This window comes from Pleurodeles waltl, chromosome 8 (assembly GCF_031143425.1).
Source record: "Pleurodeles waltl isolate 20211129_DDA chromosome 8, aPleWal1.hap1.20221129, whole genome shotgun sequence".
Lineage (NCBI taxonomy): Eukaryota > Metazoa > Chordata > Amphibia > Caudata > Salamandridae > Pleurodeles > Pleurodeles waltl.
The window spans coordinates 369,996,418-370,015,063 of record NC_090447.1 but is presented as its reverse complement, the minus strand read 5'-3'; the positions used below and the strand labels follow the sequence as shown (position 1 = coordinate 370,015,063).

General features: G+C 46.9%; 1 protein-coding gene across 1 annotated transcript in view; it reads left to right on the top strand.

Annotated features, from left to right (window-relative positions):
- The window catches only part of MYO16 (myosin XVI), a 2,485,855-nt gene that overhangs the window by 1,347,244 nt on the left and 1,119,965 nt on the right, over positions 1-18,646 (top strand). Inside the window, exon 20 of the mRNA XM_069204246.1 lies at positions 675-816. Within this exon, the coding sequence (XP_069060347.1) occupies positions 675-816 (142 nt within the window). The remainder of the gene's footprint in view (positions 1-674; positions 817-18,646) is intronic.

Below are 18,646 nucleotides of genomic sequence, written 5' to 3'. Positions count from 1 at the left end.
CTGTGAATTGTGATGTCATAACTAGTATAGCGTGTAGCTGAATGCAATATTGTGTTGTGGCATCTATCATCTATATGTGGCTACCTTTGCATAATGATAGAAACAAAAGCTGTAATGATTTAGCATGCTCCTGTGGAAATTTAATTGCATCTTTTTGAAATCCGTGCATTTCAAAATTAAGCAAGCATCTTTTTAATTTGTGCACACTTTTGAAAACACAGTGCTAGGCCTGTGAGATCATGACTGCAATGCTATTTAAAAAGCAGTTTCATTTTAGTGTCAATTACTGTAAAAGAAAAGGCATGCCAGGTCTAGTGGCTTAGTGGACTGCTAGGTCAACTGTATGCATCTCACTTGGATCCCATGCTCAAATGTTTAAGTGCTAGTTGGTTCTGTTTAATTGTTCCTCTTTTCAAGGTCAATAAAACCAGTTCCATTAAACTGAGTAACAATGAACATGCATAATCTGTCAGTAAGTTAAAGGGGCCCTTGGTATTGAATGCTCTTTTTGCAAATCTACCTGCTACATCAATAGATGGACATTGTGGCAGAAACCTGATAATGATCTTGTTTGAAACTATTTTTCTTCAAGCATCTCTTCTATTGAAAGCACCAGAATATAGTTGCTTTTAGAATGTCTTTACATGTCAACTTGTTTTGTTTCTTTTTCTCAGGAGATATGATAATGAGGCGGCATACAATTGAAGTTGCTGAATTTTATCGGGATCTTCTAGCAAAGTCACTCTACTGTCGGTTGTTCAGCTTTTTGGTCAACATTGCAAACTACTACCTCCAAAATCAAGATGATAACAGCAGGTATTGTATTAGTCCAATTAGAAAGGCTACATTTACCAAATGGTAACTATCATATGTCAATCTCCTTTTTATGACATACATATATATATATAAGATACTTTGTCCTAATCACTACCTTGTAGCTCTGAATTCATCTCCTGAAAATTCAGCTCAACCTAAGGTGATTCAGAGACAAACCTTGGATATCAAATTTGTTATGCTAGTCATAAACCATCAAATGTTTTCCAGGTAATCTAAAATCTAACATTTAGTACAGCCTCTTTCCAGCAGAAATTCACAGCAATTGAGGAGTGTCATAATGATCAATTTTGTTAAAATACTTGTTTTTCCAAGGATAATTTTTAACTTTTTAAAATACAGAAATTGCTCTTATTTAGCATGATTGCTCAAACTAGCAAAATGGTGCAAACTAATTTACAATGTACTACAAGTGATATGGAACTGGTGCAGTCCAAATGTATTTGAAGTCGACAGGAGTATTAATTATTTTAAGCAGGTTTTGAATATTATTAAGCTGTTTTGAGGCAAAAATAACAACTTAAAGGCATTTATATTTTGCATCAAAAGTGCAAGACATCTCAGTACTGAAGTTGCATTAGAGATGTCAGGTAAGACCTTTACTGATTTATTCTTGTTTATTATTTATTGCTTGAAAAGAAAGACAAGGTTGAGAATTTTGGAAACAGGATATAAAGAGGAATGTGTAGGATAACAAACGAAAAGAGAAAAACGCCTGTCTTTATTCATTTGAATGCAAATTGCTTTGCACCGCAACTCTCAATAGCCATCAGCCGGGCTCGAACTTTAATGTGAATCAAGTCTGTTATGAGAAAACCACTCTTTTTGCATGGTCACCTCAATTTTTCCTGAATTTTATGGCTATTTTTTGGACTTTTTGACCTGGTGTGTGTGTTCCGAAGCTAAAACTTAAAGATTCACTAAACCCTGATTGGCTTATTTAACTTTCTTATAATGCCACAGTATATGGTGTAGAAAATGCACCTGTGGCATAAAAATAAAAATGTCACCTGTGAAATGTTCCATTGATTGTGCTACCCACTAGTGTGACAGGGAAACATGGCTTCAGGCCTACCACTAGCCTGACTTCTGCATTATCTAACCCTTTCTGATGGGTGAAAAAAACTCCATTTTAAATATTAGTAAGTCACCACTATGTAGGCCTTGTAGCTCTTGATAAGTGTATCAATTTTAGAGTTTGAGTATTTTACATACATCGTATACACCTTACTCGCAAGAGCCCCACGTTCTTGTGTTTTGGTAGTAGGCTTCCTTCAGTTCCCCTTTCCTTATCAGAACCATTACATTATCCCTCTAAAAAACATTGCATTTAGAAAAACATTTATTCTCTAGATTTTGTCAGCCATCCTTCAGTTCACATCAATGACTAATATATTGCTGAATAAAAAAAATCAAATACACTGTTTTTCGGTCCTAATATAATTTACTACTGTAAGACAAAAGGAAGTGTAATCCATGTAGCTGTATTTTTAGATTACCTGTTTGCACTGTTTAAACTAGGCTCTTTTATAATTTGTTTCACTCTTCAGAGGTTTGGTGTATATGTTGCATGAAATTTAGAATGCTTCTCGCTAAATAATTTTCCTGTAATTTGTCCCTTAATGCTTTCAGTTCCTTTCTACCACTGATGTTTTCAGTCATTACCTCTATCTTCATTAATGGACAGTTTTGTTCCATCATATTTTTTGTCCCAACTTTCTTACTATTCATTATGTAATTATAACTTTTGATTAATTCTAAATATAACAGAAGAGGTACATGACATTTTGAAGAATACAATTCTGTCATTTAGCACTATATTTTAGAGTGAAATGTATCATCATGTCCAATTTGGAAGCAAAGATGGATTTTGCACCTAAGAAAAACAGAAAAAAACATATGCTGTGAGCAACAGCTGATTTGGTTCTGTTCGTTCACGTTGTTCCATAGCTTCCATGATAGGATTTTTACCCAAATATACTTGAAATTATAGAACATGGCATAATGGTGTGATTTTGTGAGTTTCCCATCACAAACTCAACATAAAAGGTTGGGAAGTATACAAGATTATGCCAGGAATAACAAAATTTCACCCACGCCTAATTATAACAGCATAAAACACAAGGAAACCGACAAGGTAGAGGTTTCTAGTTTCTACTACTCTAAATGTCCTGTGAAATATTTCCTGGGCTCCCATTTCCCTAGTATGAAATTGTTAGTAGAGCACAAGTGGGACAGGCCAGTCTGCAAATCCATTTTTATTTTAGTTTTCCGTGATAGAGGTACACATACTCTCCTTGGGAAACCACTTTCTCCATATTCCTCACAAGTTTGGAGGTGATCTGACCCCCTTCCCACCCTAGTAGGGCAGTTACTAGTACTCTCTTCTCGCCATTTATAGGGTGAGAAAGTGCTACATAGGAGTTTGTAAACAGTAACAAACTCACTTGTTTCCTGGCACTCATAAACCTATAAGGTAAAACCTGCCTTGGTCCTTAGAAGGCCAAAGTGTGAGCAGGATTACTCCTTTGTAATATTTGCAATTGTGGTAGAGACTTACGTCATATTGAACCATTTACATTTGTTAGGATTTGTTTCTTGTTTTCCAGACAGGTGTGAATGATATCAGTTTTCAGATGTAAACTCATTCACAACCAAAAATGCTTTTGTGAATCAGGTCCCAATTATGGAAATTAAATGGGACGTCATTATAAGTGTTGGTAGCCTCAACCATGTGTACAACCGCTTTTTGTACATTCTATAAGAAAGAATATTCTGCATACATACAAAGGCTCCCATACAAGTTTGGCGGTCCTCGACCCACCAAACTTGCGGTGGTGGGTCGTACCACCACACTCCTGGTAGTCCAAATGCTAGATTACGATCCTGATGGTCAGACCGCCAGGAGATTGCCTCCTCCACTGGGATCAGGGATCCAGACAGGTTGGCAGCGGTCAAATTCATGGTAAGCGATGGCAGTGCTGAGTTCGACAGCACTGTGCTGATCATGACTTTGCTTTCAGCCAGCCTTTCCATGGCTGGCAGAAAGGCTGCATTGTGGGCCTCGGGGGCTGCATAGGCTGCCTCTGTCAACACCCTCAGAATGCTCACTGTCTGCTGTTGCAGACAATGTGCATTCTGAGGGTGTCTATGTGACAGCATTGGTCTTGGCTCCCTGAGGGAGCCGAGACCAATGCTGCTGCATGGTTTCCACTGGACTGACTGGCAGAAAAGTCGTAATACAACATTTCCACTGGTGAGTCCAATTGAAACATAGTAATACAACAGTGGTGAGGCTGCCGGTTTGATGACTGCCTCACCACCGCGATATTGGCATAGTGACAGTTCAACCGCCCATCTCATAATCAGGCCCAAAGATTTACAATACTATAGTCGTTAGTTAAATATGTGCCCCAAGGTTCACCTATTTTTCAGTGGGGATACATGGAAACATCTTATGAGTGTTTCTAATAAGGAAGCAGCCAGATTTATGAACTAAACCACTACCTTTTTATTTCCATCAAATTTATCCTCTAAGTTCTGACTTCAACTGATATGTTTCTGAAAATTAGTACTACTTTAATTGCACATCTAAACCTTTCCTCACGTTTTCTGGACCAAAATCTGTTTTTGAATTTTTCGGTTGATGCCAACTCTAGTCCACCCATAAATGGATGTTCACAAGGCAAAACACTTTTGTTCTGTGCCTCCAGGACCCACTGCATTGAAATACAAATGACTGACTATAATCACCCAAGAACAAGAATTACTCTAGGAAGTCCAAAACATGGCTCTTAATCAGAGACTTTGATGGCTTCGTATCAGTAGAAAATAGGACTGGTGATTAGAAGAATCATAGTCCTTAATCAAAAGGTGTTCAAACCATATACATGACTTAAGGTGCACCACTGTGTCTTGATTAAAAATAATGTGAAGATAAAGTCAATGGAATATGGATTATTCATACAGGATTTGTAAGAAATCGGGTTGTTGGTTGACTGGGATTTGCGCCTGGGTCAAACAGTAACCAAAATCCTTGTCAGGGTGAGGCACAAGGTAGTCCTAAATTAACCTGTGGTCAACCCTCTGGTAGCCTGGCACAGAACAGTCAGGCTCAACTTACAGGCTATGTGTAAAGTATTTGTGTAACACTTCAAACAGCTATAGAGTGAAAACACCACACAAAAATGATCTCACATTAGATTAGGAAAATAGAGTTATATATAATAAATACAACAAGACCAAAATGACAAAAGTTCAAAGAGTAGACCCTGAGATATTCAGTTTTAAATATTTTAGTAAAATTGGCTTCAAAAAGCACAAATCGCCAACAGTCGACATGTGATTACGCCAGGTGGGACAAAATCACAAGTTCAGGCCAACTATGATGGCGTGCTGGACAGTTACAGGGACCCAGTTTGGTCTACAGAAAAAAGTACCTTAAATCCTGGAAGGCAAAGCACTGTGAGAACCGCCTCGAAGATGAGTTGCACAGCTGAAGTGATGAACTGGTTAAAAAATGCAGAGAGGCTGGGGTGTGAGTGCCTGCATCGTGATCAAGGATCCCATTGACAGGGCTTGTGATGAGAAGTCTGTCATAGGGTTACGGAGTGCAGTTGGGAGATGCATTGGTTCAGAGGAGCTATGGACATTCCTCCACCATCACCCCTCACCATTTTACAACCCCCTCCAATATTGAGCACTTAAATAGGCACCCTTAAAGCACAAAACAATCTGGAGTCTGTCTGTGATTTCGAAATAGTGTATTAGCAATTACAGTGGGTGGCAAAATGATCTTTCAAATGTAATGTCAACATACCTATGTCACACAGCACTAGTCCATGAGGAAACAAAGCAGATGTCACACAGTGGGACCCACATCTGTTAAATCGTAAGGGAAAGTGACAACTCAGTGACCATACACTGGGTGAAAATGACAGACAGTAGAGAGGTAGTAGATTTAAATTAAATGTAGCAGGCAGTGTTGTCTTCTTACCTGTGTCTCACTGGAAGTATTGCAGGATCACCGTGTTCCTGTTGTCGACGTCCTCTTCTTCTGCTTCCTCGTTTTCACTGTCCACAGGCTCCACAGCTGCCACAACACCTCCACTGGACCATCCTCCTGCAGAAAAGGCACCTGTCGTCGCAAAGCCAAGTTGTGAAGCATCCAGCAGGCCATGATGATCTGGCATACCTTCTTTGGTGAGTAGAATAGGGAACCACCTGTCATATGGAGGCACCGGAACCTGGCCTTCAGGAGGCCGAAGGTCCGCTCTATAATCCTCCTAGTTCACCCATGTGCCTCATTGTAGCGTTCCTCTGCCCTTGTCCTGGGATTCCTCACTGGGGTCAGTAGCCATGACAGGTTGGGGTAACCAGAGTCACCTGCAAATGGCGAGGGACAACTGTTAGACACACACTAACTCATAGGGACATCCACAGACCCAGACAACTATTCCCACTGTATTGGGTCCATGTGCTCACCTAATAGCCACACCTGGTGCCTCTGTAGTTGCCCCATTACATAAGGGATGCTGCTATTCTGCAGGATATAAGCGTCATGCACTGAGCCAGGGAATTTTGCATTAACATGGGAGATGTACTGGTCTGCCAAACACACCATCTGCACATTCATGGAATGGTAACTCTTCCGGCTTCTGTACACCTGTTCACTACTGCGTAGGGGGACCAAGGCCACATGTGTCCCATCAATGGCACCTATGATATTGGGGATATGTCCAGGGCATAGAAATCACCTTTCACTGTAGGCAAATCCTTCACCTGAGGGAAAACGATGTAGCTCCGCATGTGTTTCAGCAGGGCAGACAACGCTCTGGACAACACGTTGGAAAACTTAGGCTGGGACATCCCTGATGCTATGGCTACTGTTGTTTGAAAAGACCCACTTGCTAGGAAGTGACAGCACCTGCATTTGAGGGGGGATTCCTGTGGGATGGCGGATAGCTGACATCAGGTCTGGCTCCAACTGGGCACACAGCTCTAGGATTGTGGCATGATCAAGCCTGTAGGTGATGATCACATGTGGCTCCTCCATTGTCGACAGGCCCACCAGCGGTCTGTACACCGGAGGATGCCGCCATCTCCTCACATGCCCCTGCGGACGGTGCCTATGGAGGAGAACAGCGATCAGAGAGTCAACCAACTCTGAGGTAAGTAAACACAGCTTACTCTGAAAATATTCATAAATTTGCCTGTATGAGTGTTTAGGCAAGGTCTAGGTATGTGTGACGCAGTCAAAAATAATGCCATGTGGCCCCCTGAAATGGCGGCTGCCTGACCTGTAAGGTGGGACAAGGGGATATGAGGTAACTGCGCTGGCGTTTTACACCGTCGCAGTAGGCGGTCGAAGACCGCGGCGCAATTCTGCATTGGTTAACATTGGACCCTATGGGTCCCAGGCGCCAATGACGATGTACGCCAGCGGTGACGGTACGCACCGCCGCGGACGTGACCGCCATTTTATCTCTATTCAATCACTCGATACCTGTGAAGGAGAGGACCTACACTGCAAGTGCTGCTGTGACCTCAGTCTGGAAGAGACAATGGCTCGTGTGTCTGGGGAAAGGGCCCTGCCTTCAGCACGGAGGAGTTGGAGAAACTCGTGGATGGGGTCCTCCCCCAGTACACGCTACTCTGTGGTCCTCCAGACAAACAGGTAAGTACACTGTGTACATGCTGTATGGGCAATGCCTGTGTGGAGTGGGGTGGATGAAAGATAGGGGGGGTGAGAATGAGGGGTACATGAAACAACGGTGAGTGCATATGTGTCATGGCAAGGGTAGGGATGTGGGCCAATGACTATGACGGTGCAGTTGGTAATTACTTCTCTTTTTCCCCTGTACAATTCCTGTAGGTCAGCGCCCCCAAGAAGAAGGACATTTGGCGTGCCATCGCCAAGGAAGTCCGGACCCTGGGGGTCTACCACAGACGGAGCACCCACTGCCGGAAAAGATGGGAGGACATTCGCCGCTGGAGCAAGAAGATGGCGGAGGCCCAGCTGGGATGGCCTCCCAATGTGGGAGGGGTGCCCGACGCACCATGACCCCCCTGATGTTCACAATCCTGGTGGTGGCGTACCCGGAGTTGGATGGGCGCTTGAGGGCATCACAGCAGCAACAAGGGGGTGAGTACACTCTCAGAGCGCATTGGAGGTGTCTGGGTGGGGGAGGTGGGCTGTGGGTTTCCCTAGGCCAGGGCGAGTTTAGTAGTTAAGGTCCCTTCTTCAAGCAGGCCCTGTGGCACCCCACGCCACCTGTGTACAGTGCGAACTACACCTAGTCAGGCTCCTGTGACATCCATGTGTGCAGAAATAGGCCATAGCCTTGTAAGCCATGTCCCAGGGATTGAATAGTGGACTCCAAGTGCCTAGCGTAATGCAGGGGGCTTCTGTGTCTGTTGTGTCCGCCAATGGTAGCGGTACTGCATGCACTGAACATGTCTTTCTTCTGTCTCCCCCCCTTTTTGTGGTCTCCTTGTTCTTGTGTGCATTAGCATCATCAGGCGGAGGAGCAGTGGCACCGGAGCAGGTGGGAGCTGCATCCCACATGGCCCTGGAGGGCGACACCATGGAGTCTGAAGTCACCAGTGGGATGGAGGGCGAGGGGAGTTCCACGGCCGGGACAGGAGCTGACACCAGCGATACGGACTCCTCCTCTGATGGGAGCTCCCATGCGGTGGTGGCCCCATCTGTGCCCCCCGCATCTACAGGTAAAGCCGCCACCCCCCCTACCAGCACCACCCTCCCAGCAGCCCCTCAGAGTTTGCCCTGTGCCCGCTCACCCGGGAGGGTGGCCATCATCTTCGCCCCAGGCACCTCAGGCCCTGCCCCAGTCACCCCTGCTGCCCTCAGTGAGGAGGCCATTGACCTCCTCAGGTCCCTCACTGTTGGGCAGTCTACCATTTTGAATGCCATCTAGGTTGTAGAGAGGTAGTTGCAACAAACCAATGCATACCTGGAGGATATTCACTCTGGTCAGGCAGCCCTTCAGCGAGCTTTTCAGACTCTGGCCTCAGCACTGATGGCAGCCATTGTCCCTGTCTTTAGCCTCCCCCCTCCAACTTCCTCCACCCAGACCCACACCACTGTACCTCAGCCTATCCCAAGCACACCATCAGACCAGCATGCACACACCTCAACACACAAGGGAAGCTCAGGCAAACATAAGCACCACACATCCCACAGGCACTCACGCAAGCATCAAACACATGCAGACACACCAACATCCACTGCCTCCACTGTATCCCCCTCCTGCTCGTCTCCCTCCTCCCTCCCTGTCTCGTCTCCACTCACACCTGCATGCACTACATCCTCAGCCACTACGTCCATCACCAGCACACCCACCACCACACTCCTCTCACGTGCAGTCACCACCCCCACTACCATTCACACATCCCCTGTGTCCTCTCCCACTGTGTTTGTGAGGCCACCTCCCAAGGTACACAAATGCAGCCACACACCCACCCAACAGCCATCCACCTCCCAGACAGCCTCCAGCCCAAGCACCTTCACCCAAAGTCAGCAAACATGCACCTCCTACAACCACAACCTCTTCCTCCACTCCCAAACCCCCTCCAGCTACCCATCCCAGTGTTCCTAAGAAACTTTTCCTGGCCAGTCTTGACCTCTTTCCCTCACCTCCCCCACCCCTTCAGTCTCCTAGGGCCCGACTCTCCAGGTCCCAACCTAGCACCTCAGCCACAACATCGGCGGGACCAGTGGTGCCAGTAGTCACTGGATTATGGAGTGCACCAGGCAGCAGGGCAGCCAGTGTGTCAAGGAGCCAGAGCACGGATAGTTCCCCCACCTGTCAAGCAGAAAGTTGGCCAGTGCCCAGCGGGAGAGGGGAAAGAAATCAGCCACCAAAGCCACTCCCAGGGGTACAGTTGGGAGTGTGGAGACAACTGCGACACCATCCAAGGTGGGGAAGGGGCACATTAAAACCAGCAAGTCTGGGAAGATCAGCACTGCGGACAAGACCGCCAGTAGCACCGCTGCCCAAGACAGGACCGCCAGCAGCAGCCCCGCTGCCCAAGACGACCGCCAGCAGCAGCCCCACTGCCCAAGACAGGACCGCCAGCAGCACCGCTGCCCAGGAGAAGACCGCCAGCAGCAGCCCCGCTGCCCAAGACAGGACCGCCAGCAGCAGCCCCGTTGCCCAAGACAAGACCGCCAGCAGCACCGCTGCCCAGGAGAAGACCGCCAGCAGCAGCCCTGCTGCCCAAGACAGGACCGCTAGCAGCAGCCCCGCTGCCCAAGACAGGACTGCCAGCAGCAGCACCGCTTCCCAGGAGAAGACCGCCAGCAGCAGCCCCACTGCCCTAGACAGGATCACCAGCAGCACCGCTGCCCAGGAGAAGACCGCCAGCAGCACCGCAGGCCAGGACAAGACCGCCACCAGCTGAACCGCTGCCCAGGACACTGCCGCCAGCAGCTCCGCAGGCCAGGACAAGACCACCACCAGCTGAGCCGCTGCCCAGGACACCGCCGCCAGCAGTACCGCAGGCCAGGACAAGACCGCCACCAGCAGAACCACTGCCCAGGTCCGCCGCCAGCAGCACCGCAGGCCAGGACAAGACCGCCACCAGCTGAGCCTCTGCCCAGGACACCGCCGCCAGCAGCACCGCAGGCCAGGACAAGACCGCCACCAGCAGAACCGGTGCCCAGTTCCGCCACCAGCAGCACCGCAGGCCAGGACAAGACCACCACCAGCTGAACTGCTGCCCAGGACACCGCTGCCAGCAGCACTGCAGGCCAGGACAAGACCGACACCAGCAGAACCGCTGCCCAGGACACCGCCGCCAGCAGCACTGCAGGCCAGTGAGCGCCAATGATTCCGACGCTACTGAGGCCGCCATGGGCAGGATGAAGCACTCTGGGCACCAAGCCCCCTTCAGAACCAGTGGAGAGTTACATCCACTACCTCAGTCCTTGGCAGGATGAAGCACTCTGGGCAAAAAGCCCCCTCCAGAACCAGTGGAGAAAAGCATCCACTACCTCAGTCCTTAGTAGGATGAAACACTCTCCGCACCAAGCCCCCTCCAGAACCAGTGGAGAGTTACATCCACTACCTCAGACCTTGGCAGGATGAAGCACTCTGGGCACAAAGCCCCCTCCAGAACCTGTGGAGAAAGGCATCCACTACCTCAGTCCTTGGCAGGATGAAACACTCTGGGCACAAAGCTCCCTCCAGAACCAGTGGAGAGTTACATCCACTTGAGAGACTGTGGCTTTGCACTCCCCAGGATTGAACAGTGGGCAAACCACCCACTGTAGAGACTTGAGAGACTGTGGCTTTGCACTCCCCAGGACTGAACAGTGGGCAACCAACCCACTGTAGAGACTTGAGAGACTGCGGCTTTGCACTCCCCAGGATTGAACAGTAGGCAACCCACCCACTGTAGAGACTTGAGAGACTGTGGCTTTGCACTCCCAGGATTGAACAGTGGGCAAACCACCCACTGTAGAGACTTGAGAGACTGTGACTTTGCACTCCCCAGGATTGAACAGTGGGCAACCCACCCACTGTAGAGACTTGAGAGACTGTGGCTTTGCACTCCCCAGGATTGGACAGTGGGCATGGAGCCCCCTCGTGCATCTGGCGTCGTGCACTCAACCGGCTGAGGTGCCCCACCTTCCCTTCTCCCTGAGGTGCCTGTTTTATTTCTATCTGATGCCCCTGCAGCGTTCTCTCCGTCTTGTTCGGGTATTGAGTGTGGGCCTCGCCCATGCCTTTTGGGCCTAGTGATCCACGGACTATGATGGTGGAATCCCTTGGACTTGTGTTCTTGGTGCATATAATTGTATATAGTTTAAATGTATATATTTGTAAATATTTTTTATTTATGTAATTGAATATATCACAATTATTCGACTCATTTCCTTTTGTCCTTACATTCTTCCAGGGGTGGTTGGGGGGTGTAACTGTAATGTATCAATATGTATTAGTGTGTGTGTTGTAGTGGGTGAGGGTGGGGGTGTTGCGTGTTGCGTGTGTGTGTCAGTGTTTTTCCCTCCCCACTACCCTGTGTCTTAGGTGCAGTACTCACCGTGGTCTTCGCCGCCGGCATTTGTGCTCCTGGTAGAGGAGCAGGAAGATAAAGGCTGGGAGTATCTGAAGTTCCGGTTCCATGGTGTCCTGATTCCTCATGGGGTGTGTAGAAGTGAGCGTTTTCCCTTCGAAGTCCTGTTTCCGCCGTGCTTTTGTTCACGGTGAATCTGCCCCGGAAAAGGTGGTGGATTGGTGGGTTGTAATAGTGTGGGTGGTACATTGTGCTCCGCCTGTCTGTTGGCGGTTACCGCAGCAGTGTTTGTTTGTACCGCCGTGGCGGTCGGAGTGTTAAAGTGGCTGTCTATGTTGCCGGTTTCCGCCACGGTTGTGATTCAATTTTTTTTACTGCTGGCCTGTTGGCGGTTTTACCACCTCTTTAACACCGACCGCCAGGGTTGTAATGACCACCCTTGTGTATGGTGGATCAGTCACTGTAGATCAGGTGGTAAGAGCAGCCAGAGACATTTGATCTAACAAGACCTCTGTCGTATACTTCACACTACGTGTTGTGAATATACCCCTGAATATGCAGCCCATTAACCTGCCAGTTATAGTTGAATCACCCATTATTACCTTCCTCTGCATCAATCCCAATAGTATGTCATTGTATTTTCTGTTTGCAACAAGAGGTTGGTATTGCTTTGCTCACCTTAGCACTGTATGTGTATGCAGTGAGATTCTCTAGAAAGGTTTTTTGTCATACTTTTAACATTTTGGGGGAAAATAGCTGTAAACATCTTATATTTATATTATTACCAACATCCCTGCTGTCCTGTGTCCCATCAATGCTGATTCATCACTTGCCTCTTGTCTCATTTTGAACTCGAGCCCCTGATTTTGTGGAAAAGATGCCTCAAAATACCTTGAGGCAAAAGTGGATGGTAAAAAATTCTGTAAGAGTAGGCAATGAAAGGAACCTGTAAAAAGTATTAAAAACAACATAGGGCCAACACAATAATGCAAAGAACAGTATATAGGGGGTTATTCTAACTTTGGAGGAGGTGTTAATCCGTCCCAAAAGTGACGGAAAAGTGACGGATTTACCACCAGCCGTATTACGAGTCCATTATATCCTATGGAACTCGTAATACGGCTGGTGGTATATCCGTCACTTTACCGTCACTTTTGGGACGGATTAACACTCCTCCAAAGTTAGAATAACCCCCATAGTGTTTGAGCTGAAAAAAAGTCAGACACACACTCCTGCACAGCGGGCCAAACCAACATAAGTAGCCATGATAGGTCAAAACTTCACAGGTCGGTTGCAACCACACTTCCATTCTGAAAAACACCAACGTGGATGCAGCACTGCTAGTGCCACTATAACTATACCATGCTATGCTAGATGCATGTTCTGCTAAAATAAACCATGCAACATGAGGATGAAAACTAGACCACCATTCAATTACCTCAAATGGCTCAGCAATGCAGAGTGAAAGCCAGGATTGACTGAGTAAAGCTGGGACCCATAAACATGAGGCAGCTTGAGATACAGACGATATATACAGTATTGATAATTGCACCAATCATAACATGTTTTCATTGTTACAGAAACCCTGGAGCCCAACATAGGCATCCAATACCATCCTCACTGCCTCAAAATACTAGCAGCAATAGAATTCTCTGCAGCAGGCACCACAGAGCGCATAGGATAGGATTGGTGCATGGCATTTCTCAGTCAGCCTTCAACAAAATACTCTGCTCAGTAAGGCAGCACCTCAAGTTCTCCTTGGGCTTTCACATAGCTAATGCTAGCAACGCAAGCTTCTGTGCTACAGCAAGTTATCATGACATCTTCGGGTCAATTGACTGTACTCATGTACACTTGGTGGCCTCATGTGGACAGGAACAAGTGTGATGAAACTGTGAAATGAAGCATACTAAAAATGCTGTGTGACCTCGACCTGTGCATACTGAACTGCTGTGTTAGGTGCCTTGGATCAAACACCATTGACACAGTCCTGTGGAGAAACAACATTAGTAATACTTTGGTAATGTGTGTTGGAAAATGGGTTATTGGTAAGGGCAGGTAAGTACCTACACTTAGCAATAGGCCACTAACCTCCACTTAGGTCCAGTTAGGTCTCAGTAAAATAAACCCAGCTTAACCCTTGGTAGCTTGGCAATGAGCGACAAGGCTTAACTTAGGAGACAGAGGGGGTCATTCCGACCCTGGCGGTCCATGACCGCCAGGGCGGAGGGCAGCGGAAGCACCGCCAACAGGCTGGCGGTGCTTCCTGGGCTATTCTGACCGCGGCGGTAAAGCCGTGGTCAGAAAAGGGGAACCGGCGGTTTCCCGCCGGTTTTCCCCTGGCCCAGGGAATCCTCCATGGCGGTGCTGCTTGCAGCGCCGCCACGGGGATTCCGACCCCCTTCCCGCCAGCCTGTTTCTGGCGGTTGTCACCGCCGGAACCAGGATGGCGGGAACGGGTGTCGTGGGGCCCCTATGGGCCCCTGCACTGCCCATGCCACTGGCATGGGCAGTGCAGGGGCCCCCTCGCAGGACCCCATACAGATTTTCATTGTCTGCTTAGCAGACAGTGAAAATCGCGACAGGTGCCACTGCACCCGTCGCACCCTGCCAGCCATTCGGAGCCGGCTTCCTCGTTGCAGGGGCTTTCCCGCTGGGCCGGCGGACGGCCTTTTGGCGGTCGCCCGCCAGCCCAGCGGGAAAGTTGGAATGACCGCCGCAGTCTTTTGACCACGGGGCGGTCATTCGGCGGTAACCGCGGTCAGAATGACCGCCAGAGTGTAAAGCATTCAAATATCACAAAACAGTAATTAAATAAAACACAGGAAACAGTTTAAAAATCCAAAATCAATTTATAAAAATAGATTCTATTTTTATCTTTAAAATGGCACAAAAACGGAAAAAATCGGATAAGGGGAACCGGAGATATGAAGTTTTAAAGAATTATTGTTTTCTAGTGCATAGAAACAAAAAGTGCCAATCTGGTCGCACCTCGACTGTGGCAAAGTCAAAGTTTAAGGCTGACTGCGATGGAGCCCGGCTTGGCTACAGCCCGTGGGAGGCCGCGGTCAAAAGTTTACCTTAGGACTTAGTCATTTTTCTGAAGATTTTCTTCAGCGGGACGAAACTGACAGTCCAGTACGACCTCCCTTGATACCACTGCCAGTGGTTGGGACTCCCTTTGAGAGGGTGGGGATTGACATTGTTGGTCCCCTAGACCCACCAACTGCCTCAGGCAACAGGTACATTTTGGTGGTTGTGGACCATGCTACCAGGTACCCTGAAGCGATACCTCTCTGGACAGTCACTGCTCCCACAGTGGCTAGGGCCCTACTTGGTGTGTTCACCAGAGTGGGATTCCCAAAGGAGGTGTTCTCAGATAGGGGCACAAATTTTATGTCTGCCTAGCTGAAAGGAAAGCCATGTGAGATGAGTGTGGTGTTACTTATAAGTTCACCACCCCCTATCATCCATAGACCAATGGTCTGGTGGAAAGATTTAATAGGACCCTGAAGGGCATGATCATGTGGTTGTCTGACATACTCAGGAGGAGATGGGATGTTCTCCTCCCATGCCTGCTGTTTGCCCACAGAGAGGTGCCCCAGAAGGGGGTTGGATTCAGCCCCTTTGAATTACTGTTTGGGGACCCTGTAAGAGGCCCATTGTGCTTGGTGAGAGAGTCTTGGGAGAAGCCTCTCAAAGAGTCCAAGGAGAATGTGCTCGATTGTGTGCTGGGCCTGCGGTCACGCACGGCTGAGTACATGAAGAAGGCAAGCAGAACCTGGAGGCCAGCCAAGACCTCATAAAACTCTGGCATGACGAGAAGGCTACCATGCCTGAGTATCACCCAGGACAGCTGGTGTGGGTTTTAGAGCCCATGGCTCCTAGGGCACTTCAGGCCAAATGGACTGGGCCCTATCCAATTGTAGAGATAAAGGGTGAGTCGAATTTGCATGCAACTGTAATTTAAAAGCAACCAGCAAGGCAGGCCTGCCTTTAAAATGACACTGGGCACCTCAGCAGTGCACCTATGGGGGCACTACCTATGCTGGGGTCCCTAAACCTCCATTCCCTACCATATACTAAGGACTTATAGGTAGGTTAACTTTGCCAATTATAATTAACCTAATTTGCAAATCCACTTTACACAGAGCACTGGCCCTGGGACTGGTAAGCAGTACCAAGGGCACAGCAAAGAGCCAGTAACCACCAGTACCTGCCCAAAATGTTTGGGGGTGATCAGGGCAAAAAGGAGGACTTTTCTACAACGTGCTTAAGCACCTATCATTTCAATTTTGGAAACTGTTTTAATGTTCTTAATACCATGTGGAAATGGTGATAGAGCACTGATTTTTTCCAGTACTTACTTCCACAGGGTCATGATGTCGCACCATTTGCCAGGACCTTCAGCTCAGGATCTGTAATCATGTACTTCTTTTTCCTGCTGAGGTTCACGAATGTAGAGTTTTGCAGGTTTCTTCTTGTGATGACTGAGTGTTGTCAGAGGATAGCACTGAATTCTGTTTGCCATGTTTCAAAGTGCTTTGTTCAGTAAAAATGAATGATTGTACGCTCCAACACAGGAAGGAATGGTTGGTGTACTTTGGGTCTCCTTCAGTCATTTGATGTGTTGCTCTGACTGTTTCTACTGCCTAGGAATTGATTTTCTCATTCAAGGAACGACCAATGCCTCTAAATAGGTACTTCCTGAGGTTTTGTGCATGTGCAATTTATCATGTACTGTATTTACCACATGTAAATAGCACACATTTGACATTTAACCCATGCTGTAAATACTGATTGCAGGATACACAGTACAAACTCATAATCAGTGATATTTAGCACAAATGTTGCAAAATCGGTATTTGCCTAAGGTGCAAGTCTGGCAGTTTTTATCTCCAATCTCATCATTTCATAATCGAGGATTACATCTTTTTTTCTGATTGATTCCTGGTTTCCTGTCTTCCTCTGATATCCTTATTGTTCTTTAACTCTCTCTTCACCCACCCTTTAGGTGACTCCTCTCTTCTCTTCTCTTCTATTTTTCTCTGTTCTGTCATTCCCTAAACACATGTGTTTTTTGGTGTCCAACTGCTGGCTGTGCTAATTGACCTTTATATTATTACAAACTTCATTGCTCGTTCTCTAGCTCTCTTTTACTTCCATCCTTTCTTACATTTTCCCGTTGTCCCAGTCTTTATTCTTCTATTTTTTTATGATATTCACTTGCCCTGAATTCCTATTGCCAGCACTCCAATTCGAACAACCTCTGTGGCTTCCTGAAAGACAATTAATCACGTTTCCACAGACAGCCTTTCTTTCTCATGCCCTTTATTAGGATCCACTCCTCATTTCTTGCAGTAGCTGAAAATTTAGTACTTCCTTTTCGCATTCAAAATGTAACACAAGTTACTGTATTTTTAGGTAATCTTTCAAATAAGGTTGTAGGCTAGGTTCACATATTTAAAGTGTGGAAATCAGTTAATGTTATAGAAACTAGCAGAGATGTTAAAAACTGCTCTGTTCTTGGTCTTGATTGTTATACTCTAATACTGAGTATTACAAACACCCCATACCGCTTATGGAGATAAGTATACAAGTCAAAAAGCATGACTCCTAGATGATTAAATTGACTTTAGGGTAAACAAATGAAGAAAGAAACCGCAAAACTTGCAGGGATACATGGATACTGGGTAGGGATCAGAGTAGAGGTGTCATGGTGCTCACACACACGGGCCTGTAGTTAAGAATGTCCAAAGTTCCAGTGTCTAGTTTCACAGATTTGGAAAGTCTAGACAGATGAATGAAAACTGTACCGTAGACTTCAGTGGGAATAGCCTCATATGTAATTTTGCTTTTTTAGGGTAGAGTGCAAAGCGCTCTGTCCCTGGTGTAATCTCTCTGTGGGCTTTTAACCACGCCCACCAGTTTTGTTGGTTCGTGGGCTTGCCTTTTAAAAGTTGCTTGATTTAATTAGTGAAAAGCATACATAGGTTATGCCTTTTCCGGTTTTTATCCCACCTCGAAAGCAGCGGCCAACTACTGAAAACATATGAGGCTCTATGTTATCCATATGGTTTCTGGACTACTTTTTCTCATTATTTCGTAGGCAGCGCAATTTTGTTGGGCAGTAGTCAAGCCCTTTGCATGACGTTGACCCTGTTACATGGATATTTGCACTTTTAACGCTTACATGAATAATTGCACTTTTTCTGGTTACATGGATAATTGAACTTTTGCCAATACATTTCAATGCGAGAGAACTTCTGTTTCTGTGTCTGCATTGCGCTTATGGCAGCCATCGGCTCGCTTATGTGAAACTGTTTTACATTTAATTTTTTTGCGTTTTCTTCCACTTTCGCTTCCCTTAACCCGCCCCCTCTTCAAGGAAGTTTTACAAACAAGTTTTCATCAACCTATTAGACGAAGCAGACACAGCCTCAGCCCACCCCTCCCACTCTCAACTCAGCAATAAATGAACACAAACATTGCTCCCCCAGCTCAGGCTCACATGTAGCCCACTTAGGCCTCTTCCATCACCGTTGGTTGGTACCCACAATGGCCTGGTCCCAGTGTTGCCTTCCCAACGACACCTCAATATTTTCGGAGTGATGGGAGGGTCGGAATTAGGAAGGCAGCCGGAGAGCAGGTTTTTCAGGGAGCAGACTTTTTCCTCAGAGGTAGCTATGTGCTCAGCTTGTAAGGTGTGAGAGTCAGGAAGGTTTTGGTTGGGTCACAACGCATTGCATTCTGGATGTTGTGGTCTTAGTTT